Source organism: Pristis pectinata, chromosome 37 (assembly GCF_009764475.1).
Source record: "Pristis pectinata isolate sPriPec2 chromosome 37, sPriPec2.1.pri, whole genome shotgun sequence".
In the NCBI taxonomy this organism is placed as follows: domain Eukaryota; kingdom Metazoa; phylum Chordata; class Chondrichthyes; order Rhinopristiformes; family Pristidae; genus Pristis; species Pristis pectinata.
The window spans coordinates 9,186,966-9,213,618 of NC_067440.1; the positions used below are offsets into that span (position 1 = coordinate 9,186,966).

Genomic DNA, 26,653 nt, shown 5'->3' on the forward strand with positions numbered 1-26,653 from the left:
TGAACAACCTACTAATTCACTTTTCAGAATCTGGGCATTGCTGACAAGGACAGCAGTTATCCCATATCTCTTACTGCCCCTTAGCAGAGTACATTTAAGAATCAACCACCTAGCTGTGGATCTGGGAGTCACATATAGAACATAAAGAATAACAGGTCTTCCCATGAAGGGGGATGAGTGAACCGGAAGTGTTTTTAATGACAAATCCATAGTTTTGTGGTCGTTGTTTTTAAATCTTAAATTACTGTGATTTTAAGTTCTTCAGCTGCTATGGTGGGATTTGAGTCTCTGGGTTAACAGTCCAGTAATTCATCTGTGGCACCACCACAGCATCTTAATTATTTACCCTATTTCTTATCAGTCATGACCATGTACACCTTTTATCTAATCCCATTCTCAAACCTCTTTGTTCGAGGGAAATGAACCAGCTTTCTCCAGTTGAACTCGGTCCTTGGAATTAATCCAGCAAAGCTTTTCTGCACCGTCTAGGGTCTTCAACATCCTTTCTACACTGTGGCAACCAGAATTGGAACAAATACGCCACTTCTCCATTGCTGAGGATGTTTGAGAAGATGTTGTGTGTCTAGGATCATGCACAGGCCATATTTCCTTCCCTAAAGAAATGCTGTGACCCAGATGTGCTCTTAACAGTATTTTCATCATCATTAGTGGTATTCCAGTACTTATTTAATTTGCTAGCTGTGGTGAGATCCAAATCATCTAGAATACCAGCCCAGGAGATTAAATGCTCTGCTACCTTACTCCTGTGGAACACCACCAGAAAGCTGCCCAGTAATTTGCACAGTGTGTACACCAATTTGGCTCTACTGGTGAAACTCAGTCTTGTGTCTCCAAACTCACCAAAATTTTACAGATGCACCATAAAAAGCATCCTATCCTGATGCATCATGGCTTGATATGGCAACTGCTCTGCCTGAGACTGCAAGAAATTGCAGAGAGTTGTGGACACAGCTCAGGCATCACAAAAACCAGCCTCCCCTCCACGGACTCTGTCTACACTTCTCGCTGTCTCGGAAAAGCAGCCAACATAATCAAAGACCCTTCCCGTCCTGGACATTCTCTCTTCTCCCCCCTCCCATCGGGCCAGAGATACAAAATCCTGAAAGCACGTACCATCAGGCTCAAGGAGAGCTTCTATCCTGCTGTTATAAGACTCTTGTATGATAAGATGGACTCTTGACCTCACAATCTACCTTGTGATGGCCTTGCACTTTATTGTCTGCCTGCACTTTCTCTGTAACTATAACACTGCAAATCTGCATTGTTATTGATTTTCCTTTGTACGACCTCGATGTACTGATGTGAAATTATCTGTATGGATGGCATGCAAAACAAACTTTTTCACTGGTACACGTGACAATAATAAACCAATTACCAACTGAGGTTGGAAACTTCCTGTGCGGTGTGGGGTTGGGGGGATGGTCTCATAATGAAACTGTGGATTCGGGTTTAACTCATGTCTTGCAATACTAATTTGGGGGCAATTAGGCAGGCAGAACAGGTGGTGGGAGACAGTGTTAATTATTAGGGAGATTTACTAAACTCTCTCCATGCTGTGCCTAGTTTGGTTCTTCTGCAATCTTTATTTACAAATTTGCATTCAAATCCCAGCTAAATAAAAAGCAGTTAAAAGGCTCATGGGGAAAAATTCACTTAAATTTAACTGCTAAACCACTTCATTTGGTAGCAGCCCACTGACAGACAAATCCCAGCACTCACCTGGAAGGATGGAGTACGATCTCCTTGTAGCTAATTGACCTTTCATTTAGAAAATTGCCAATGGCTGCCTTTATCTTTGATTTTTTTTCCTGGAATCCAATGTTCTGCAGGTAGAGACACCAGGAAGCTGCGGCGAGAATGAAACAGGTTAAATGCCAGGACCCCTTGAACTGCCCCAACACCGAAATAGTTTCACTAAACCCTTCTTGAATTTGAATGGTGACAGGATTACTTTCCAGACTCAAGGAAATCCAAGCAATTTCTGATTTAACCCTCAGTGCTTCTACTTCATTTGACGTGGTCTGTGCGCAGAGGGAATGCACTGTGAAGGAAATTCAACCTGAACAATGGAAGTGATGCAAAGACTCAGTCCTCATGACCCAAGGCAGAGAGGGAGAAAGCAGGAAAGGCAGGAGGAGTATGTGCACGCTCACCTCAGACATTCATCAAAACCAGCTGAAAACCTCAATGTAACCTGAGAGAAATGATTTGTGTAGCAGGGTGAGACATGCTGCCTGGAGGATTGGTGGAAGTAGATTGTTTTTAAGTAACATTAAAAACAAAAATTAAACACTGAAAAGGAAAAATAATGGGAGGACAGCAGGGACATAGTGGGATTAATTGGATAGCTCTGTTGAAGAGCTGACAGAGAAATGAGGGGTTGAATGGCCTCCTTCTGTGCCTTGACCCCATGTGTGGCACTGGAGAGGGATGGGAAACGTGCCGAGAAATTCGCGGGGTGCATTATCCATCGCTGAGTGGTGCAGCAGCAACAACTATTGTGGGGCCGTCACTTTAAAATTCAGTGGTGGCCAAGGTGTCAGATGGCGCCGGATAGCCCTTACATACTTCTCTCTGTGCTCCGCACCATGGCAGTGTGTGTAAAAGAAAATCGCAGGACCAAGTGGTGGGAGGAAGAGGCCTGGTGGCTAGCAAAGCGCGATGGACTTATCGAGCCATGAATTGGAGCATTGAATCAGGGCCATTTTGGGGGGGTGGGGGGGGTGGTGGGAGAAGCAAATTGGGTATGAATTTGGGGTTCACAAGAACTGTGGATCAGAATGTGGGATGAATCTAGGTGAAGAATCAGCCCCTAGGAAGACCAGTGTCCTGAGGGTTGGGGTGGGGGGGGTGGGGGCGGGTGGAAGAGAGACTAAGGCCAGTAATGGAGGTAGGGAGAGGGGGAAACAGGGTTGCCCGAGAGTCATGATGTCATGAGCTGGGTTGGAATCCTCACACCCCCCCACACAGGAAAAATGGGTGCAACTGGCTTGAAGGGCTCCCAACACCAGGCTGCAACCTCCACAGGATGACCTCCTTTAAGCTGTGCAACTGCAGATCAAGCAGCACTACGTAAACATTATTGTTCTGACCATGGCCAATGGCAGAGCAACAGAGAACTGCTTGGCTACATTTCTCTGCAAACGCTGTAAAGGAACACTGCTCCGGAAATTCTGCCACAAGGATGGTGAAAACTGGTCTCTGGTGCAAGAATAATTTGTAACTAGAGTTTCCCCAAATTTATAGCAGGTTACAGCATGATCGTAATCACATTCCACTCTTGCAACAACTGACTTTCATTTACATAGTATTCAAACCAAAACAAAACTACTTGTCCAAATTTCTAGACCATTTCAAATTTTATTCTACATACTTTTACTTTGATGTTTTTTCTTTTCCATCTTTAGAGGCTCAGCATGCACTTTTTCCTCTTCTCTTTTCCCGTTTAAAGCAACTTTTCCAGAGAGGGAAAACAAACACTTCAATGACAATAGCCGTTACTGAATAACCAGATTGTAAGCTCAGTGACCGGCAGAGAGGGGCATTACATCCGCACAGCTGCTAGACTACTTGGCCACATAACAGATTATAGAGAGATAGCAAAACAATTACAATTTAAAAAATTATTAACTCACTTTCTTTATTACTATTCTTTCTGTTCAACAGCAAGCTAAATTTCTTCCCCTCCTCTTCATTTAAAACTAACAGGGCTACAAACAGCGTTTAGTGGCCAGACAAGAAGCACAGATAGGATTCCATCACATGATGAAAGCCCAAGTTAAATTTCTCTGATTATTTTCTCTCCTTCCTCAGTGTCCAATTCTTTGTTTATGATTCGTTGATGAGGTGTGAAAAAACAAAATCACCCTGCCGAGGGCAAGATTCGGCCATTTCAGAAGGCAATTGAAAACCTGGAGTCCACAAATGTGGCGGACTCTTAATTGCCTTCTGAAATGGACCAAACCGGGTACGGACAGCAGATTTCACTCCCCGAGACAGCATTAATGAACCGGATGGGATTTTTTATAACAATCCAGTAGCTACACAGTGACCACTTTTAATTCCAGATTTATTACTGTGGATCTAGGTTACTTTTCTAAGTAACATGCAAAGGCGCCTGAGGAACTCAGCAGGTCAGGCAGCATCTGAGGGAAATGGACAGTTGACATTTCGGGCTGAGACCCTTCGTCAGGGCTGGAAAGAAAGAGGTGAGATAACCAGTATTAAAATGGTGGGGGGTTAGAGCAAGAGCTGGTGGGTGATGGGTTTTTTTTAAATTTACATTTTCTTAAATTTTCTAAAAATTTTTTATATATAAAAAACCAAAGGGAGGGTGGCACAGTGGCTCTCCTGCTTCCAGTAACCTAGGTACCAGCTGTGTGGAGCTTCCACAGTTTTCCTGCGACCGCGTGGTTTCCCCGAGTGCTCCAGTTTGTCGTGTGGGTTGGTAGTTAATTGTCCATTGTGAATTACCCTCCGTGTATGTGGTTGGTAGGAGAACCAGGGTGGAATTGCTGGGCAGGCGAGAGAGAATAAATCACTGGGAAATAAGCAGGGGAATTGGCATTGATCCAAGAGTTAGCACAGACTGAATTACCTCATTACATTTCTCATGATATTGAAGATGAGAAGTTGGGAGTAGCGGGCAGAAGTATGGCAGAACAATTTGTACACTGAATGTGTATTTACAGGAGTCCTTCCAAGCTGTGGGCCAGCATATCAGCTGGGGTCACATTCAGCCATGCAATGTTGCCTTGCAATTGGACTGCCCTGTCACTCCCACTGCTGAAATGGACACTCCCCTCCTGCTACCGCACCCACATACTGGACTGTTATCTCCACTTCTGCTCAGCTCCCTGCTCTGTTGATGACCATGGTCAGCAGATAAGGGAACAAGCTGGGCAATCGCTTTCTCACAGTGCCTTTCGTATACTGTTTGCAAAGTGAGCAGCTCTCAATCACATTCAGAGAGAACAGTTTGGAAAAAGATGCATACAAGAAAAGGTACTTTCAATAAAACTGAAGATCCCAAATGGGAGAAGTGACTTATACATAGGTGCAACTTGTACGTCAGATTTTTTTATGGAACTTGAATTTGAATTCTCCAGCTGCCTTGATTGAATTTGACATACATCACAAACCAAGAAGCATAATCACCTTCTAACTGCCCCCCTTAACCCAACGAAAGGATAACATCCTCACGGCAATCCTGGCCTCACCCCATCACAGATATTCCCTGTCCTATCCATGCCTCCCACTATCTTATCTGCAACTTAAAACTACCTTTATTTCTTTCTCATTTCTGTTGAAGGATTTTCAACCTGGAATGTTAACTTTGTTTTAATTTTCCACAGATACTGACTAACCTGCTGAGCATTTTCTGTTTTATTTCACATCTGCAGCTTTTTTGATTTTCATAGTGGAATAGTGGAATTTTAACTCCTTTCCAGATCAGGCCACTGAATACTAGTCTCTCTAACTTGACCGTTTTTTGAAAGGCTTCATTCACTCACCATTCTCCTGATTTTTCTTCTTTTTCTTCTTTGGCTGAGGGGCAGCTTCCTCTTTCCCTTCTTTTTCCTCATTTAAAACAGCTTGAGGAAAAGAACCTACAGGATTAGTGACATTACTCAAACTGGGTGTTCATACTGGGACCCCAGTCAGTCAAATGAGGTGCAGCTTAATCCTTCTCTGCTAAACCATTATCTTCAAGTTGAGAAGACATAAACCTTGAGGAAAGACATTAGGCTTCAGAAGGCACAGAAAAGATCCAATAAAATAGTTCCAGGTTTTACTGCTTTAGGAATAGATTGGATGTGTTCCCTTCGGAGCAAGAAAAGCCAGGTGGTGTTTAAATATCATGGGAGGCTTAGATTGAGCCAGTTCATATTAAGGGTTGAAATGCACAAATTAAAGGTATTTGACAAAAGAATAAAAACGGGATACAAAGAGTGGCAGTGATTTGGAAAACATTGCTTGATAGGAGGATGGAAGATTCAATGGCAGCTTTCAAGAGAGAATTGAATAAATAGTTGGAGGGGAAAAATTGAATGGGGGAGTGGGTTTACTGGGCTGCTCTTTTTGAAATGGAACACTACACATGAGACAAACCACCTCAGTTTGTGCTGTACAGCTCCACAAATGCCATAATCCCAAGGCTCACACCAAAGTGTCCATCTGCCTGGAATATGACTTTAACAAGATATTGGGGCAACAGAGCTATCACAATACATTACAATTACGCTACATGGGGGAGAATACATGCCAGTTCAAAGGGGTTCGAGTCTAAGACCCTTCTGATTTAGTGGCAAGCATGATGTCTATAACAGAATTCTACTGATCACATTGGCTAATTGAGTCAGTTGCTGTACTTTGATCATCTTGGCTACACAAGTAAGACTCTGGGTCTCAGTAGCTGACAGACCCCTGGCTCGAGATATGAATGAATGGTAGGGATCTTTTGTATGGCCTCATCTACTCACCTTTCTCCTGATGTTTTTTCTTCTTCTTTGGTGGAGGGGCAGCACCCTCTTTCTCTTCTTCTCTTTCCTCATTTGAAACAGCTTTAGGAGGAGAACCAAGGGGCTTAGTAACGTTATTCAACAATTAGTTGTCCAGATCAAGGCCTTCAAACTTATTCAAACTACACTTCAAACTCATTCACTTGCAGTACAACAACTGGGAGCTCCTGAGGTTGGAAAACCAATGTATAAAAGCAAGCCTTTCGTTAATATGCGAATTGTAACATCTAGACATCACAAAATTAGAGTAATGTGGCAGTTACTAACCCTACAAGCAGTGCATGCCAGATACAAGCCTACTTATATGAGAAACCGTATATAACAGTATAGCTACATCCAATCAATTAACTTTTTCAGCAACATCCTCCTGATGTGGAAGGCTGATAAGATCTTTATTAGTCACATGTACATCGAAACACAGTGAAGTACATATTTCGCGTAGTGATTTTTGGGGGGCAGCCCGCAAGTGTCGCCACGCTTCCAGCGCCAACATAGCATGCCCATAACTTCCTAACCTGTATGTCTTTGGAATGTGGGAGGAAGCTGGAGCACCCGGAGGAAACCCACGCAGTCATGGGGAGAATGTACAAACTCCTTACAGACAGTGGCCGGATTTGAACCCAGGTTGCTGGCGCTGTAAAGCATTATGCTAACCACTATGCTACCGTGCCTGCCTGTGATGCACTGGTAGTTGGGAATCAGGCATCCATCAGCCTTGGAGCGGGTATGATGTTGCATTTAATTACCTTTTCCCAGTTTTTTCTTGTTTTTCTTCTGAAGCACAGCTGCTTTGTCCTCTCTCTCGTCTAAAATCGCTTCCGAGGAACAAAAATAAATGAGTTTGGTGACTAAAGATGACTGTGGACAATCTAAGCTGGCTAGCCCTTTGTATTAGTTCTTTCTGCCCCTTCCACTATGCATTCCCTCCACCCTAGCCTCTGAGTCCTTCCTACCTTCAAAATGGCACCTGCCTTTTCCCTACAACCAGTGTTTTTTTTTATATAAGAAGGATGTGGAAGCGTTGCAAAGGGTGCAGAGGAGATTTACCAGGATGCTGCCTGGTTTAGAGAGTATGCATTATGAAGAGAGAGTAAGGGAGCTAGGGCTTTACGCTTTGGAGGGAAGGATGAGAGGAGACATGATAGAGGAGTATAAGATATTAAAAGGAATAGATAGACAGCCAGCGCCTCTTTCCCAGGGTACCCCCATCTTGACCATTTCTTTCTGGCAAATTAGCTGAGTGCTTATAATCTTATGCAAAGAAAACCAAAAGTGCACCATAACCCAAATTTGATGGGCTGAATGGTCTCATTCTGTGCAGTACCATTCTATTTCTCTTACAGGAAGATTCATTCTGCATCCTTCCCTCTCCCAATCATCCACAGATGCAGAACAATACACTTAGACATAAACGCACGGTTAAAATAGCGGTTACGTCACTGGACCAGTAATCAAGACAAGGGTTCAAATCCCAACATGGCATCAAGGGAAATTATAGTCAGTTAATTAAAGAAATCTGGAATTAAAAGTAATGACAAAAATGGAACAAAAACTGTTGTTGAACAATATACTTTAGAAAAGAAAATCTGTTGCTCTTGCCTGTTCCAGCTTATACAACTCCACACCCATACCAATATGGTTGGTTCTGAACATTCCTTGGAATTGTATTAGGAAGTTGCTCAAGGACAATTGGGCAGGGAAATAATTGTGTTATTTTCTGCATTCTGTTTTTGTTTCCAACGTTTGATAGCTGGAATGTTTTGCTTCTCTGTTATGCATCGTACAGTTCCAGCACTACTCCCGACACTCCATCGCCTCTTTGTTTTCATTCATCTTTACACCTTGCAGGCAAGTCCTACATGATTAAAAAGGCTTCAGCCTCCTCTCTTAGCTGGCACTATCATTCAGTCTTTCTTGGTATCCACCCAAAGACATTCTTCTAGTCCTCTCCACCCCTCTTCCTCCTTGAAATTAAAACTAGTTTTTTTCCCCAATTCTTACGACAGTTTATCAATCAGTTTCCCTCTCCATAGTTGCTGCCTGATCCACTGAGTATTTCCAGTACTTTCATCTTTTGTTTCAGATTTCCAGCATCTGCAGTTTTTTTTTGCTTTTACACAAGGCTGCACTTGCCAACGACTCCCACATCTTCTGAACGAATGCCGAGGGACAAAGCAGTGCTGACAAGGCCAAGGAAAAGCAAGCTGAAAAGTGACTTATTCACTTACTTTCTTCCAGTTTTCTTTTCTTCTGCGGAGACGGAGGAGCAAAAGGTTCCTCCCATTCTTTTTTCTCTCCTGAGGAAGCAGCAAAGAGTTTCATGACAACAAAATGATGAATGCGACCCAATCTAATTTCCACCTGCTAAATCAGTCTCCATCTCTATGCTCACAGAAGTTTCTAGTCTGTTCCTACTTTTACCTACCATCATAGAAGAAATGACTAATCTTCAAGAGTGGATACAAGTGGAACAAGTGACAGGGAGAAATGAAATTGTATTGTCATAGAGCTACACAGCAAGGATACAGGCCCTTCAGCCCAACTTATCCATACCGACCAAGATTCCCATCTAAGCTAATCCCATTTGCCCGATATCCCTCTAACCCTCTCCTATCCACGTACTTGTCCAAATTTTTTAAAATGTTGTAATTGTATCCACTTCCACCACTTCCTCTGGCAGCTTGCTCCATTTACCCACCACCCTCTGTGTGAAAAAGTTGGCCCTCAGGTCTCTTATAAATCTTTCCCCTCTCACTTCAAATTTATGCCCTCTAGTTTTGAACTCCCCTACACTGGGAAAAAGTCTGCAGTTATTCACCTTATCTATGCTCCTTATGAGTTTATAAACCTCTATAAGGACACCCCTCAGCCTCCTAAACTTCAGGGAAAAAATTCCTAGCTGGCCTCTCCTTATAACTAAAATCCTCCAGTCCCAGTAACATCCTCATAAATCTTTTTTGCATTATGAAGAGGCATTGCAATGATGGGGTATTTCAATCCATCTTTGACACACTTAAGTAAACCAGGAAGGACAAGAACCCAGACGGAATGGTGCATTTTTCTTGATCGAGAGCAGCATTGTGGCAGCGGTTAGTGCTGCTGCCTTACATCTCTGGGGGCCCAGGTTTGATCCTGAACTTAGGGTGGGTGTGGGTGTGTGTCTGTGTGGTGTACACACACACACACACGTGGAGTTTGCACACTCTGTGACCATACGGGTTTCCCACAGGTGCTTGAGTTTCCTCCCACATCCCAATGTTACGCTGGTTGGTAGGTTAATTGGCTGCTGTAAGTTGCCCCTAATGTTGATGGGTGGTAGGATGACTGGAGTGCAGTTAAAGGGTTTATAAGAGAGAACAAGTTACCTACATAAATGGAAAATGGGATTGCCCCGAGAGCCAACATAGACTCAACGGGCCAAAGAGCCTCCTCCTATGTAGTGAGAAATATGACTAAGTACGAGAAATCTTTTTAGACATGCCCACTACTGATCACGTGTACGTCTGTGTCATGATAAAGCCATTAATGTGAAAAGTGGTAATTTCTAATTACGAGCCTTTAATTGATACATTACCTATTTATAGCAATATAACAGGGCCTTTGAAAGAGAGATTGACATCAAATTAACAAAATGAATTGTGATGCATCACAGTGCTGCGTGTGTGAGCTTGCTCTGTGTAAATTACAACGGTAGATATACTTGAAACTGGCTGTAAGATACTTTGGAAGATGCTGAGACAATGAAGGACACTGCGGGAATGAAAAGTTACCATAAAGATTGTTGTACACTAGTGTACAAGTCACCCCACCATTTTTTGGGAACTTCATTTTTAGGAAAATGCAAACCCTGAATTTAGAACACACTGCTTTTCACCTATAAAAAGCTTTAAGTCAAGAATGAAAAAAGATCAAATTTTGAAATCCTGTTTATTCTGTTGATAATGTACTGTGTGATCTTTTATAACGTTGTTACTCCAAATTTAGTAAAACAACAATCAAACTGTTTGAAAGGGTTAAACGTTGAACTATATCAACCCGAGTTTTATTAGATGAACACTTGCTGCCCCCACTGCCTTTCTGAAAATACTTGAAAATAGATTTACCCACCAGTATTTCTTTTCTATTTTACGACATCGGAGGCTATTCAGCCCATCAAGTCTACACCGGTTCTCCATAGCACTCCAGTCAGTCCCATTCCCCCACTTAGTTCCCTGTCACCTATTCCTGCTCACCTTCCCGTTAACTCTAAGTCCCACCTACACTAGGAGTATACTATCCTACCAACTAGCACATTTTTGGGATTCGGGAGGAACCCCTCACCGTCACAGGGAGAACGTGCAAACTCCAGACAGACTTTGCATGGAGATCAGGATCAAACCTGGGTGACTGGAGCCGTGAGGCAGCTGCACTACCTGCTGCACCACTTAGGCTATTCCACCATTTCCATTGCTTGCAACGATGACTGACAGCGCACTGGAGGATGGATTCAGACATGACTGCAGACTGGCATCAGATTAGACCAGAACAAAAGAACTGATGCCCAAGCAAAATAATGCCAGCTAAATATCATTAGCTCACAGTGCCTCTTACATTGGCAGCGCAGTCTGGAAGGACAGAAAGTAAATATAACACCAGTAGCGCAAAGTTTTATCAAACAGTGAAGCATTGTGAATGTGCGAGCTGGATGAAGTCATCCCAGCCAAGCTCTATAGTACCCCCTACTGGCTTGAATCAGCAAGACAGTAGACAGCTAAATGGAATTGGGAGCAAAAAGTCTGTTGCAAAGGGAGAGGTACAGTTATGGCAGGATGTGCATACAACCATGTATCACATGATCGTGATACATATTTCCGTGGCACATACAAATCATGTGCCACACATGATTTTTAATACTGCCATTCCTTGATGAACAAAAGGAAAACATTTCAGTAATCAAAATTTTATAAATGGGAAAGGTTGGGCAAAAATGCATTCGGGGCATCTTTTATACAATGTACTTCTGTGCACAGAGAGTGGTTTGCTATTCAATATGGTGAGAAGGTTCCATAAATTAAAAAACATGTCCCCCAAAATGTCACAAAGTTAGAACAATACAGCACGGAAACAAGCTCTTCAGCCTACCAAGTCCACGCTGACCACCAACTACCCACTTGCGTTAATCTTACGTTAACCTCACTTTTTACTCTCTCCACATTCTCATCAACACCCCCAGATACTGCTACTAATCCACATCCAGCCTGTTGCGGTCTGTAAGAATTTTGTAGGTTTCAATGAGGGGTTCTTTTATTCTTCAGAAAATGGAGAGCTGGTCTACTCAATCCCTCCTCATACAGCAAATGCCCCATCCCTGGAACCAGTCTGATGAACCTTCGTTGCACTCCCTCTTTGGATTGTATGGCTTTTAAGACTCAGAGTCACACAGCATGGAAACAGGCCCTTCGGCCCAACTCGTCCATGCCGACTGTGTTGCCTGGCGAATTAGTCTCATCTGTTCACGTTTGGCCCATGGCCCTCTAAACCTCTCCTATCCACGTATTTATCTAGATGGCTTTTAAATGTTGCTAACGTGCCTGCCTCAACCACTGTTTCTGGCAGCTCATTCCAAATATGCACCACCCCTTGCATGAAGAAGCTGCCCCTGATGTCCCTTTTAAATCTCTCACCTCCGATCTTAAACCTATGCCCTCTTGTTTTTAGCACCCAATCCCTGGGAAAAAGACTATGGGCTTTCACCCTCATGATATTATATACCTCTATCAGGTCACCCCTCAATCTCCTATGTTTTGTTTTGAAAAGCTAAGTGAGGTAAAACTGTATACAACAGATGCAGTCTGATCAAGGCCCTATGTAACTACAGTAATATATCTTTACTCCTGTACTCAAGTCCTCTCATAATAAAGATCAACATACGATCAGATTTTCTAATCGATCGCTGCACCCATATGCTGGCTTACAGTGATTTGTGTACAAGGATATTTAGGTTCCTTTTAATATCAATCTGTCACCATTTAAAAAAAAACTTTTCTGGTCCATGCATCAAGAGGATTACTTCACACTTTTCCATATTATATTGCACTTGGATGTTGTTTCACTCAGCTTGCCTATATTCCCTTGAAGCCTCTTTACATCCTCCATAGTCACAATCCCACCTGATTTTGCATCATCATCTTATTAATATCTTTAAGGGAGGAAGTCTGATACCATAAAGCTAGCTTGGCCTTCTGTGTGAAGCTGGTGTCACACCAAAGTAGTGACACACACACACCCTTCAAAGCTGCCCAGCAAGCCCCTTAAATGTCCCACCATCTCTGGGCAACACAGCCTGGTGTTGAAAACGATGCTTGCATCCTCAGATTGAGAAGCCATCGACTAATCCGAGTGCCTTGGTAGGCAGCAGAGTCCAGGACTCAGTGCGTCTTGGTTGCCTTGAGCAGGAGATGTGAGGAAAAAGTACAATTGGCAAGGAAGAACTTCCATACCTTCTTCCTGAGTTTTCTTCTTTTTCTTCTTCTTGTGAAGAGCAGGTATGGCCGGCTCCTCCTCCTCCTCAGCTTTGAAGGAAGAAGAATAAAATGAATGCTTGCCTGGTGCTCAGGTAACCCAGCACAAGAACTGAAACCAGTGTTTGAGTCATTTTAATTGTTCATCTTACGACAAACTCAGACTGTGAGCAACCAGGGACAGGGAAGGAAACGTGCTGTCCTTACTCAGTCTGGGTCTATAATGGGACTCCAGATTCATAGCTACTGCTCTCTCAAGTGGCTCAGCAAGCCAGATTCAGTTAGGGACAGCATCAATGCAGGCTGTGTCCCAAGAATCAATTAAGACAGTTATCTTTGAACAATTATAAAAAAAAAGTAAACTACAATAAGGAGACGAGAGATTCTGCAGATGATGGAATCCGGAGCAACACACACAAAATGCTGGAGGAACTCAGCAAGTCAGGCAGCAACTATGGAGAGAAATAGACAGTTGATATTTTGGGTCAAGACCCTTCATCAGGACCGGAAAGGAAGAGGGCACAATTTCACAAAATGCTGGAGGAACTCAGTAGGTCAGGAAGTTTAAGCAAGTTTAAGAAATTGCCGGGAGGGTGGGGGAAGAGGGAATGGGGGCAGCAGGGAAAATAAGGAGATATTTGATAAAAATCACGCCAATTACGAAATTCACTGTGAAATATCGAAGGAGAAATATTTTGCCACCTCAGGCATCTTAGGGTTGAATTCACTCCCCACTGCAGCACTAACTTGCATAGTTCAGGAACTGAAGCCTTATTATTAATGTGTTTCAGGAAATAACAGCGGAGGCAATGTCCATTAGAGACCGGTATCCAAGAATAAAAGCAGGCACAAATTAGAAAAGGTCACAAGCTAGACACTGCAACAAAAAAAAGGGATATAGAAGGCATAGTTTTACTCAAAACTGTTTAGAAAAAAAAACACTGAAACTGAGAGAAGAGGATGAACAAAGAAAAACACTAAGGTAGGCACTCCTGGTTTTGCCTGAACAATGGGTTTTGTAATCCGAAAATTTCCAATTGAAAGTACTACTTAGAGATTATCATTCTTCAGCAATCAAAGTATTTAGTAATCTTAGACACCAGTCTCTAATGGACATTGTCTCCACTTGGTTATCTTCTGAAACACAGGAACAAATTAATAATAAGGGTAGTTTCAAAACTGTGCAAGTTAGTGATACAGTGACTAGCTGGGATGGCATCACAGCTGCCCTGACTATCAGGTAATTCAGCATCATCCAAGAACTGAACCCAAAACCATCTGGTCTGCTTTGCCCTAGGTCTGTATCAAGCGTCCCTCTGTACCAAAAGATTCTGGGATTCACCTCAACTTGAACACTCAACAAAGTCCACCTTTTCTCCTCAGTGAAGCATTGACAACAGCCTGCAGAACAAACTTGAACGCTTCACAGCCTCCCTTCCAACCACATGGTAACTGACTACACGGAAGGCGGCCAGAAGAGTACATTTTCATTCCAAGAAAGGTTCGAGTTTACCTTGTATCATTTTTTCCTTCTTGATTGGAGTTAGAGAATTTCTCCTGCTTTTCTTGGGTGAAACAACTGTTGAGAAGTGGAAGTGAAAGTGAAAAGAACTGTGTGAACACAGTGAGAGGGAGACATCCATTTATATAACTTTTCCCCCAGCTCCCCTCCCCCCAAAGCATTTTACAATCAGTGAGGCGAAACCACTCTTTTGTAATGAAGGAGCAGTGACTGTCAAAGGTGCACAGCAAGATCTGACATAACTGAGTGATAATGATCAGATTATCTATTTGAGAAGTTGTTTGCGACTAAGTGTTAGCAGGGAATGCCAGGAAAAATGCCACTGCTCTACTTTCTAATAATGTCCCTGATAAAATAGATGGGAAGGCAAGGGAAAGACCTCTAGACTAAAAGAGAGTACATCTAGTTTGGAGCACTCTTCCAGTGTTGCACTCAAAGTGTAGGTCCAGTGTAATCAAGTTCCTTAAGTGGTATGTGAACTGACACCTGACGAGAAGACTATCCATTGAAACACTGCCATTGGGTCTCAATCATGACCTGATCCCCTGCTCATCCTATTCCCAGGGGCACTTATCTACACCTATTTTTCACTGGACCACCAAAATTGTGAGGCTAGACAAGTCTAAATTTCCTGCTCACTAACCCTTGGATTCCAAAGGTCGACAATTCCAATTCTCCAAAGACAGCAAGTCATCCTATATGACTTTGAGATAATTAAAGGCTTTGAAAAGCCCGTATCTATCAAAAGGGTACAGAAGCTAACTACACTTAGAGCTGGACTGATCATCATCAAGCAATCCAGCGGCAGACAATAAAGCTTGAAAACTTCTGGCCTGCTTGGCTCTAGATCTGCACCAGATCTCCCTTTTGTACTGAAAAATTCTGAGATTCACCTCAACTTGGGTCATTTCATAAAATCCACCATGTCACTCCAATCTGTGTGGGTCAGTAGTATATGAACTGATACATTTATAATCCATGGTCAGCCCTCAGACAAACCAGAACACTTTGTTGCCTCCTTGCCAACCCCACTGTAACTGACTGTGCTGAAGTTGTGTTTCTCTAGGCAGCTTCGTTTCAGGAAAGGTTTGAAAGCATACCTCGTGACTTTCTTTTCCTTATGAGAAATGCAGAGTACTTCCTGCTCTTCTTATTTGAAACAGCTTTTGAAAGACAAAAATAAAGAACTTGTTAAACACATTATGAGAAAGGTATTCACTTGTATACCTTTTTTTCCCCTCCCCAATGGCACAAAGTGCTTTACGGCAAGATCCCACAAATAAATGGGTGATAATGATCCTATTACCTATTTCAACAAGTTGGTTGGGACACCAGAAAGAACTCAAGCCTCAGACAAAGCACTGGGTCAGGCAGCATCTATGGAAGGAAATGGACAGTCGATGTTTCGGGTAGAGACCCTTCACCTGGACCAGACTGAGTGTTTGTTTATTTCCCTCCATAGATGCTGCTTGACCTGCTGAGGTCCTCCAGTGCTTAGTGTGTTGCTCCAGACTCCAGCATCTGCAGTCTCGTGTCACCAGAAAGAACTTCCCTGCTTTCCTTTGTTACAGTGCCTCCTGATGAAATAAATTGGGGGAGGGTCTCCACAGTGAAAGAGTGCATCCATGCCTTAAATGCCTCCTCAGGAAATACAGGAGGGACAATAAGTGCTGGTCTATATGCCAGTCCAGACCCATGGATGAGTGCCCACTGGTTGGAATGGACAAGGTGGGCCGAATGGCCTGCTTCCATGGTGTATGACTATCAGGCAAATGGGGATGGAGAAGGGGTGTTGGCATTGCCAGCAACATTCACATCTTGTTTATAAATGAATATTTTGTAATAAAAGTTTCCCCTCTTCCCCAACAAGTAATTTGTTCCCTAGAAGTTGATGAGTTATCCTCCTTTGATTTACTCAGAGTCGTAGAGAGATACAGCTTGGGAACAGGCCCAGGGCCACACTGCCCATCAACCTCCCATTTACACTAAACCAAATTTATCTAGCCCCCTTTTTTTTCCCCCTATTCTCCCCACATTCTCATCAACTCCCCCCAGATTCTGCACTTACCTACACACTAGGGGTAACTTACAGCAGCCAATTAACCTCCCAACCTGCACATCTTAGGGATGGTAGGAAAAGGAGCACCCAGAAGCAACCCACATGGTTAAAGGAAGAATGTGTTATCTCCACACATACAGCACCCGAGGTCAAGATCAAACCCTGCCTGACCAAAGTTTTATACCGCTGCAGCATGGCTTCCCAACCTTTATACTCAATGCCCCGACCGTTGAAGGCAAGCATGCCATACAGCTTCTTTACCACCTTATCCATCTGGGGGAAACCCACTCAGTTGCAAGGAGAACATGCAAACTCCACACAAACAGCACCAGAGGTCAGGACTGAACCTAGGTCGTTGGAGCTGTGAGACAGCAGCTCTACTAGCTGTGTCACTGTGCCAACCAACTGCAGAAATTGGAACACCAGCCCTTTTATCTCCTCTCTTCCTCTCAGCCAAGGCCCCAAAAAAACAATTTACATGTGAAAAAGAATTTATTGGCATTTCTTCGTCTACTTTATATTGCTTGTTGCCTATGATATGGGCTCCTCCACGTGAGGAGACTAAAAGCAGACAAATGTGCTGCAAATCAGTCTCCCCACTGTGCAAATTCGGTTTGCAAGTTATTAACCCTGTGCTTCAAGTTAACTGTCTACATCTCACTCTTGTTCTGATCTTGCTGTGCTGTTCTCTGCTTCTAACAGTTTCCAATTAAGCTTAACGCAAGCACAGGGAACACCACTTCATTTTCTGACTAGGAACATTACAGCCTTCAGGCCTCAAAAGAGTGTTCAAAAATTCACTCAAGAACACTGACCTCTGAATTAATTGAATGATCCTCCTAAGAGCTACTTCTGGGAACTGCCAGAATTATACTTGGCTGATCGTGTTGTGAGTATCCTTTTTATGTTTAATACATTGCTCCTGGTGGAAGCTGCCCATAACAAACACACCCTCCCCATAAGGCCCTGCCACAAAATATGTTTGAAGTGCAATGCTTTCAACTGTAATGCCTGCTTATGACACAACACCATCTTAAATAATCAAGGAAAGTGTTACATACACAACTTTTGAATTTTTTTCTTCTTTGTCAGACATGGCACCGTAGAGTCCTGGTCTAATTCCATCAGCTTTCGTTTCTTCCCATGGTGAGCTTTTAAGCAGAAAGAAATACGTATATTAAACCTGACAAGAATACTTATTGAGAACATTCTATTATCCATATATACTATCCACGAGGCATATGAGATAAGAACTTCTATCAATAAAATCAGGGCAATTTCTCCAGAAAAATGCAATGAGTGGATGATAGTTATTTTTTATTTTACTTTATTTATTTACAGCGTGGTAACAAGCCCTTCCGGCCCAACGAGTCCGCACCGCCCATTTTTTAAACCCATATTAACCTACCCGTACGTCTTTGGAATGTGGGAGGAAACCGGAGCACCCGGAGCAAACCCACACAGACAGGGGAGAACGTACAAACTCCTTACAGACAGCGATGGGAATCGAACCCTGATTGCTGGCACTGTAAAATAGTGTCGCGCTAACCGCTACGCTACTGTGCCACCCTGGATTTATTTTTTTTTTACAAATATCAACTTCATATAGCAGGGTGCTCATCAAAATTGGTTTGCTAGGGAATCATCCAATCATCTTGACATTGGTTGTTACTGACGCAACTCAAAATAAATCATCCACTTATGATAAAATGTTGGTTTTCTGAAAGTAGCATGAAATATTCAAAGGGAAAAATCAGAAAATAGGTGGGTAAAGCAGGCCAAAGATGGAGCAACAGAATGGAGAGGGATGTGGGAAGGTAGTAGTTGCAGGGTGTCTCTGACTGAAACTAGTGAAGAAGAAAACCCTACATTAGTTGTAGCTGTCAAAAAAATTGAATTAAGCCATCATACGCGTTAAAGGCTTTTCAATCCGTTCTGGTCTACGTAATTGCAAAGTGCGGCCCAACAATTCCTCGCCATTGCTTTGCAGTGCTTGGATTAGATCTTTCCTAGTGAGAAACGTTACACGGCCACGTTTTCTAAAGGGGTAGGGAAAGAGAAACAAAACCCAGCAGTTAGATGTATGGAAGCTGACTATAATGTTAGTATTACTGCATTAGTACCATCAAGACGGATAACCGATTAAGAGACAGACCACTGTCCCATATTAAGCATCCAACAACTTAATTATACAACAGGTTAAATGCATGTCATTCATTAGATTGTCATAGCCACCTGCAAGTGTTTTTGCATTAAAGAATTACAGTCAGTACGAGTTCTGGCAATTTCCAATGAGTTTGCTTCCCGATTTCAAACCATTCCCAATCTCTGGAAATGCCTCCAACCCTGCAATTCTACAAGCTTTCCATGCTCTTCCTATCCTAACCTCATGATCATTCCCAAATTTAATTGCACTAGGGGACAACCAGGCCTTTCTTTTTCACATCTAAATCTCTGGAACTATATGCATGGACTACTAATCCAGAGACAAGTTCAAATCCCAAACCACTGGAAAAATTAAATTCAAAGAACTAAATAAATGAGAAATCTCAATATCAGAAACTGCAAAACAACTGGAATATTTTAAAAACACAGTACGTTGACTGATGTCCTTCAGGAAAAGAAATATCTGTCCTTATCTACTCTGGCCTCTATGTGACTCACTTATGCAAGTAATTCTTAATTGCCTTCATTCAGGAGCAATTAGCAAGGGCAATAAATTCCAGCACTGCCAATGTTGTCCATATCTGGTGAATGAATAAATCATTTAAAAATTCCTCAAATCTCCCCTCTTCCCTCCAAGATACTCCTCAAAACCTACCCCACTGACTATTTCAGCCACAATATTTTCATATGATGCTCATATCAAGTTTTGTTTGATGTATGTGTGCAATGCCTTGGGACAAACCATGTAAAGCAGAGCTAAATAAATGTTGACCGTCGGAACTACAAACCAAGAACCGGCAAATTCAAATCCCGCTATAGCAAGTTGTGGAAATTGGCTAGTTTTCAACTGAAAGCAACCAGTTTACAAATAACCTTCAGGGAAGGGAATCTGGTAACCATTACTTGTTCTGGCTGTTGAAGGGCACAAGGAACAAGCAAAACTAGGGCAGTTCAAATGAGGATCATGTGCCTCTCTCTACCTGGATTTCCTGATCCCAATTGAAGTGACTGATAACTGTTTCTCCATGAAGAAGCGGATGACAGCGATTTGGAGCTCACCAAATGTCTTTGAGGAATCCAGGTTACTCACAATCAGTTGATGCCCTATTTGAGGAAGAATGAGAGAATAATAAACGCCAGGCTCAACTGCAAGCCCAAACACTGCATTTTATAATTGGATGTGTTATGGAGAATGCACTTTTCGACCAAATGTGGGCTGATGGAACTAATTCGCTGGGCAACACAATCGGCATGGATAAGTTGGGCTAAAGGGCCTGTTTCCATGCTATATGCCACTATGACTCTACTTAAAGAATGGCATGTTGTTGGAGAGAGAATAGATCCAATTTGTGAGCAGGATCAATGATTCTCTGCAAATAATATTCAGAGTAATTTTCCTTGCCCTCCTTAGAGGAATTGCTAGGCCAAACAAGGCATCATCAAGTGGGCTGAATTCACATTCACATGAAATTGAGGAGTCTCTTATTAGCTCAGTAAAACCACATTTTTCACAGTTGTGATAAGTGGGAGTTGTGGGGGCGGTGGGGGGGGGGGGGGGGGGTGGAGAAGAGCAGAGAATTTGACTACAATTATTGCCACCTTCACTTTCTTCTGAAAGACAGCCATATATTCATGGTAAGCTATTACTACAACACAGAAATAATTTACTGACGGGCTGATGAAGGCTGGAGAAAACTAAGGTTAGAAGTTGGAGAAAAGTGCATCACTTCGTCACCTGATTTGGTTGTCTTCTTGTGTTTTCCCACTGGTTTTGCTTTCGTTTTGTGACCCAGCTCTTCTGGAATCTCTGCCACATGATCATTTGCTTCTTCGATGATCTTATCAGCTTCTTTTACTTCAGCCTTAAACATAGATGAGTGTGAAAGTCAATCGCTTTAACTGAGAAAAATATACTCAGTTTGATACCCGAAGGGGGAATGGTTGCCACACAGTGTTACACATGGAGTTTTATGCAGGGATGGTCTTAATCCATCTTTAAAATGGGAAGTTTGCTCTCTGCATAACTGGAAGATGAAACTTAGATTTGATCTCTCTCAACCATTGTACAAGTAGAGACACACAATATTCAGCCTTGGCAGCCTGAAGATGTGGTGCAAAATATACTGCTTGGAGTTGTTTAGTACAGGGCAGCAAGAATAAAAGGGGTGGTGGGGGGGGGGGGGATAAGGGGGAGAAGAGAAGGAAAGAGGTGACGGTACATTAGATCATGGGGCTCAGAAGGTAAGGGGATATAGTAGTAGTTGGAAAAAGAAAGGGTGGGAAAGAAGGTTAAGAGATGCAAGAGAGGAAGAGCAAGTTGAGATGAAATCAGAAATCACTTTTCCTCTGCTGAGTCACTCCCTCCAGTACCAGTGGTGCCCAACGCCCAACAAGGCCTCTGGAACCTATGAGAAGGATGGATCCATGACCAGCACATTATAACTGCCCAAATGAGCAAAATCTTAGGTGTCATAGGTCAAAATCCAGGCATGCATGGTGCCAACATTGAATTTTAAAATCATATAGGCCACCCCTACCCCATCCCACCAACTCTGAAAAATCCCCTTCTCAACTGGGAAAGATTTTGGTAGGATAGATAAGGATATTGGTGGCGGATAGCAAGTTCAAAAGTGGATGAGGAAGTAAAGTTAAGTGCTCCTCGTTGGTCTCAACTATTGCTATGCTGCTGTGGGAGCTCATTTTCCCCTTGGCTCAAGAGGGGAAAAGCCCCTTCCCACCACAATCCAGCATTCATCATCAAGGTCACAAGAACCATCTGGCTAATGTGCTGGTCTCAGGCCACCAACTGAGGCAGACTCAACTTTTCATACACTATGGCCCTCCACCTCTTGATGCTTGTGAAACTGCATCTAAGGGAGGGATTCAGAAGGAAAATACCAGAGACGAAGATACCATTCTCTGGAGAAGGTGGGAATGGCCATTTTAAGAAAGAATCATCAATACTACTTGCCAACACTATGTGTCACTTACCTTCTCTATTTCCTGCTCGTCCGTCACCTTTTCCCCCAAGCTTTCTACACTTGTAGTCAGAGGTTCTGTCTCAACTTTCTCCTCATTGTTTAACAGCACATGTCCTGGATGTAAAAGACATCACTATTAACCAGCCAACCCTCAATAGTATGGTCATCTTGCACATCTGAATAATGCACTGGCCCTCCAGTAAATGAGTATCCTTCTTTATTGAAGTTGCCTATAAATAGGAGCACTATGGATAAATTTCAGAGGTTAACACTAGTTGATTTGGAAATATTTTACAGGTTTCACTAACTGCAGTCCATCTGGGATACAGAGAATGGACTGGGATCCCACAGGTTGCAGTGAGAGGGACAGAATTAAATACAGTGACATTGGACAGCATGGGAAAATGAGCTCATTGGAATCCTGCAGTGGATGAAACAAAGGATTCAGGCTTTGTCATTCTGCACAATGAGAATCATAGTTAGAATAATGGGTTAGATGGACAGGGTTTTCTTCATTGAGAATTGTACACAGAGGGAGTTCCACCGTGCACCCAGCATTGTTTCTCCCACCCCGGCTCCAACAGCCTCTACTCACAACACTGTCAGCCAGTGAATTGAACGCTGAGCAAGTGCACGACTGGGCTCACGTCAACATCTACTGTATAACAATTCACGCCAATTTACTCAAGTTTAAATTTATGGAACAGAGGATACAGAATTCATGACCAAAAATGCAGCAACATCTTCCAGTAAAACCTGCACAAGTTCTCTAGAAAAATACAGTTACTGGAGGATAGTTACAGACAAACTATGCACAAAATCAATCTCAGATAGTGCTGTTAGTCATCAGGCTTTACTGAGGGGGGAAATTACCTAATCATCCCACTCTGCTGGGGATCCATATTATCCCCACATCATTGTACTACAACAGACTTTGTTTTTTGTTCTAATTATGTTCTTGTTTAATTTTGTATATTTTTTGTCAATTTATGTTTTTCTTGTGAATGTTGTCTATTTGATGCTGTGCCTGTGATGCTGCTGCAAGTAAGCTTTTCATTGCAAATTTCTACAGATGTACGGTGGAGAGTATTTTGACTGGTTGCATCACAGTCTGGTATGGAGGCTCCAATGCAAAGAATCACAAGAGGCCACAGGGGGTTGTTGACTCAGCCAGCTCCATCACGGGCACAACCCTCCCCACCATTGAAGACATCTTGAGAGGTGGTGCCTCAAGGTGGCAGCATCCATCACTAAGGATGCTCACCATCTGGGAAGAAGCCAGAATAAAAGGGCAGGGGGAGGAGCATGAGCTGGCAGGTGACAGGCAATCCAGGTGAGAGGGGGAAGGTAGGTGGGTGGGGGAGGGAGGGAAAAAGGGAATGATGTGAGAAGCTGGGAGGTGATAGGTGAACTCACGTATCGCCTGCCAGCTCGTGCTCCTCCCCCTCCCCTTTTATTCTGGCTTCTGCCCTCTTCCTTTCCAGTCCAGATGAAGGGTCTCAGCCCAAAACGTCAACTGTTCATTTCCCTCCATAGATGATGCCCGACCTGCTGTTCCTCCAGCATTTTGTGTGCGTTGCCCAAGAAAAAAAAGTGTATGGTTTTGTTTTCTTGGCTAGAAAAAGGAAAGGAAATGCAAATCAAGTAATTGCAGATGTTGGACGCTGGAATAAGCAGAAAATGCTGGTAGTTCTCAGATCAGGCAGCATCTGTGGGCAGAGAAATGGAGATAATGTTTCAAGTCAACGACTCATCAGGATTAGAAAAGTGAGAAAGCAAGAGTATTTTAAGTTGCAGAGGGAAAGGTGGAGAGAACAAAGAGAATGTTTGTGAAAGGGTGGAGTCCAGGGTTGTCCAGGTGACACAACGCTTTCAGAGCAGAGCAGTTAATAAATTGAGGGCAATTGTCAAAAGGGTTAAACAAAAGATCATTTTATAGAGTCATAGAACAATACAGCATGGATACAGGTCTTTCGGCCCAACGAGTCGATGACGACCATGGTGCTTAAAACTTCTGCCATAAAATATGGCAACATTAAAAATACTGAAAGATATTTTCTCTGCTGAATTCCCCAAACTAGGGGCAGCTTCACTTAAACATGGACTTCAAAACTGAGCCCAAGACACTTACTGTATATCTGTTTTAAATCACTACTTTCAATTACTAGCGAGTCTCCCGCTACACTGCTCCAAGTCGGATGAATTTGGTTGTTTGATGCCACACATAATTCTGCTGCCAAGGTGCTGTTAAGCCACTTTATAACAACAATCTGCATTTATAAAGCTCCTTTAATGCTGAGAATCATCCAAAACCTACAATGCTGTAGAGTACAGGCTACCCATCTGCATGTTCCGACTCAATAGATAAAACAAAAGGCAAGGGCAGCAGAGTTTTGATAGAGTTCGAGACTGGACTTGTAGACTGGGAGAGTATCAGGACCACTGTGACTACAAAGGGAGTTTTCAGCAGAGCCAGGGGTCCGGATGACTGATGTTTTGAAGGTGAAATTAGATGCTTTTGGTGGAGTCCCACAATCAAGCTGCAGGTCAAAAAAGTTCTTAATTGGATTCCCCTACCTGGCTTGGTGCCACTACCTCCCAGACAACTGGATCATGTTGGAAATGCAAGATGCAGAATAGAATAGTTATTGGAAATCTGAAACTAATGAGAACGTTGGAAATACTCAACAGATCGGGGAGCATATGTGGAGAAAGGAAAACTCAGTTAATGTTACAGATGAATGAAATAAAAATCATAAAAAGAGATGCTGGAAGTCTGAAATTAAAACAAAATACTGGAAGCACTCAGCTAATCAGACAGCATCTGTGGGAAGCTAGATGGCTTACATCTCAGGTTGAAGACCCTTTGTCAAGGTTATATTGCAACAAAACTGACTGAAGGAAATGGGAAAGGCAGGCCTGGATGGAAAATGAGGTGCTCTTCTTTGAGTTTAAGTTGGGTTTTGTTGGAGCTGGATGGAAAATTTCACTCCCACTCCAACCACTGGCTTTGCCCACCTATACTTTTCCAACTGCCCTCATCCATCTATAAACTACATAGCTCTGAAAGTATCATCACTTGGACAAACTCACATTTATCTCCTTAGTTCTGAGTAGCCTCTTTCCTCTCTGCAAATTAAAACAAACTTGTTTTCTCACTTTTCCAGTTCTGATGAAGGGCAATTGACCTGAAACATTAATTCAGGTTCCCATTCCACAGATGCTGCCTGATCTGCTAACAGCTTCCAGCATTTTCTGCTCTTACTGAAAGAAAGAAGAAATTTGTCATAGAGGGGGTGCAACAAATGCTTATTAGAATAATTGTGAGAATGAGAGAGCTGTCCTATGAGGAAAGGTCAAGTAGAACAGACCGACATTCCCTTGAATTTAGAAGAATGGGAGCAATCTTATTAATAATACAATTATTCACAGGTTCAGCAGAGCAGATATTGAGAGACTGGCTTCCCTGGCAGGAGAGTCCAGAACCATGGATCATTCAGTATGTGATGTTGGTCTTTAGTACTGTCACATGGTTGAAATTTCTTCTCTCGGGGAGCTGTGAATTTTTGGGATTCTCTACCCCAGAAGGCTTGGACGGTTACACGTTATAGATTTTAAGACTGAGTGCAGTAGATTTCTGGAATGAGAATTAGGTCTGATAAGGGATAAGGCAGAGGATCTGCCTTGATTGCAATGAATGGCAGAGAGGGCTCAAGGGACCTCATGGGCCTACTCCTGCACTTGATCCTTAACACTGGTACAATGACATGCTTTAAAATCAATGCCAAACTAAAAACTGATTCGGTATGGAAAATATGCTTACTTTCAGTGCCTTCTTCAGGTTGATCCCAGCCCACCGTCTCCAAGTTGGAAACGTCTATTGTATCAACTCGTAGCTCTTCACTCCTTAACTCATTTGCTCCATTCCCAACAGAACATATCACTGCACTGACAGGCAGCAATGGAACAGTGCTCTCTCCAACCAGGGGACCCCTAGCTGCTGAGACATCAGTGTGCCCTGAGGCACAGTCTGTCTGTGTAATGCCACAAAATTTCTTCTTCCTTCTTCTCCCCCTCTTGCGCTTTCGAGAATTGGAGTGCACTGACCCCTCTTGGTTTTCCGACCCTGTGGTGTAGGTAGTCTGTTCTTCCTGCAAGTCCTGTAGCTTACAGGCACCATTTTGATCACTACTTTCTGGCTGGACTTTAGACCCAGAGACCATTGGACGTTCCACTATAACATCTGAAACATCTGCCCCAGTCAGAGTCAGCGAGGAAGGTTCTACGAATGTTACCATGGAGTCTCCCTCCATTTCAGGGGTAGGCATATTGCAGCAATTGACCGAAACGCTCACTTGCTCTTCCACACATTCTGCTGGTTCAAGTGCCACTGAATCTTCAGAGATATTCAAATCGACAGCTGTTTCCTCAGCATGGGCAAGATTCTCCACGGATCTAAAATCAATTCCCCTATTTTTAAATTCACAGGTATCCGGCTCATCCAGAGACGAATGGAGGGAACTTCGCCCAGTGTACGAACTTTGTACACCAGAATCCTCTGTGCATCGACATTCGGATTCCTGTTGGGACATACTAGAAATCTCCATACTTACTAGCTTATATTTTTGTTGGAGCTGTAATTTCAAACTTGGATCAGGTTCATTTTCAGACACAGAAAACCCTGGAAGGTTTGACCCTCCGGATTCAGGCCCAGAGATGGGTGACTCTGCACAATTTGACCCTTTACCTTTATCCCCAGGGGTTGCCGACCCCAGCACGTTTGTACTTTTGTCCTCACTTTCGGACACTGCTGATTTACGAGGCGTTTTCCTTTCAGCTTCAGGATTAGCAACCTCTGACTCAGTAATGATAAATTCTGCAAC

General features: G+C 43.0%; 1 protein-coding gene across 12 annotated transcripts in view; it reads right to left on the minus strand.

Annotated features, from left to right (window-relative positions):
• Window positions 1–26,653, minus strand: part of LOC127586470 (uncharacterized) — a 76,102-nt gene that overhangs the window by 16,493 nt on the left and 32,956 nt on the right. For 5 of the 12 annotated variants that reach the window (XM_052044468.1, XM_052044465.1, XM_052044464.1 and 2 more), the window contains 14 exons: window positions 21,781–21,884; window positions 20,525–20,651; window positions 19,770–19,893; window positions 18,535–18,662; window positions 17,685–17,774; window positions 15,665–15,727; window positions 14,556–14,621; window positions 13,022–13,093; window positions 8,771–8,839; window positions 7,289–7,357; window positions 6,504–6,584; window positions 5,535–5,630; window positions 3,395–3,475; window positions 1,741–1,867 (listed from right to left, as the gene is read on the minus strand). In XM_052044468.1, the coding sequence (XP_051900428.1) occupies window positions 1,741–1,867; window positions 3,395–3,475; window positions 5,535–5,630; window positions 6,504–6,584; window positions 7,289–7,357; window positions 8,771–8,839; window positions 13,022–13,093; window positions 14,556–14,621; window positions 15,665–15,727; window positions 17,685–17,774; window positions 18,535–18,662; window positions 19,770–19,893; window positions 20,525–20,651; window positions 21,781–21,884 (1,297 nt within the window). The remainder of the gene's footprint in view (window positions 1–1,740; window positions 1,868–3,394; window positions 3,476–5,534; window positions 5,631–6,503; window positions 6,585–7,288; window positions 7,358–8,770; window positions 8,840–13,021; window positions 13,094–14,555; window positions 14,622–15,664; window positions 15,728–17,684; window positions 17,775–18,534; window positions 18,663–19,769; window positions 19,894–20,524; window positions 20,652–21,780; window positions 21,885–26,653) is intronic. The other 7 variants (XM_052044473.1, XM_052044466.1, XM_052044463.1 and 4 more) reach the window with 6 other exon arrangements.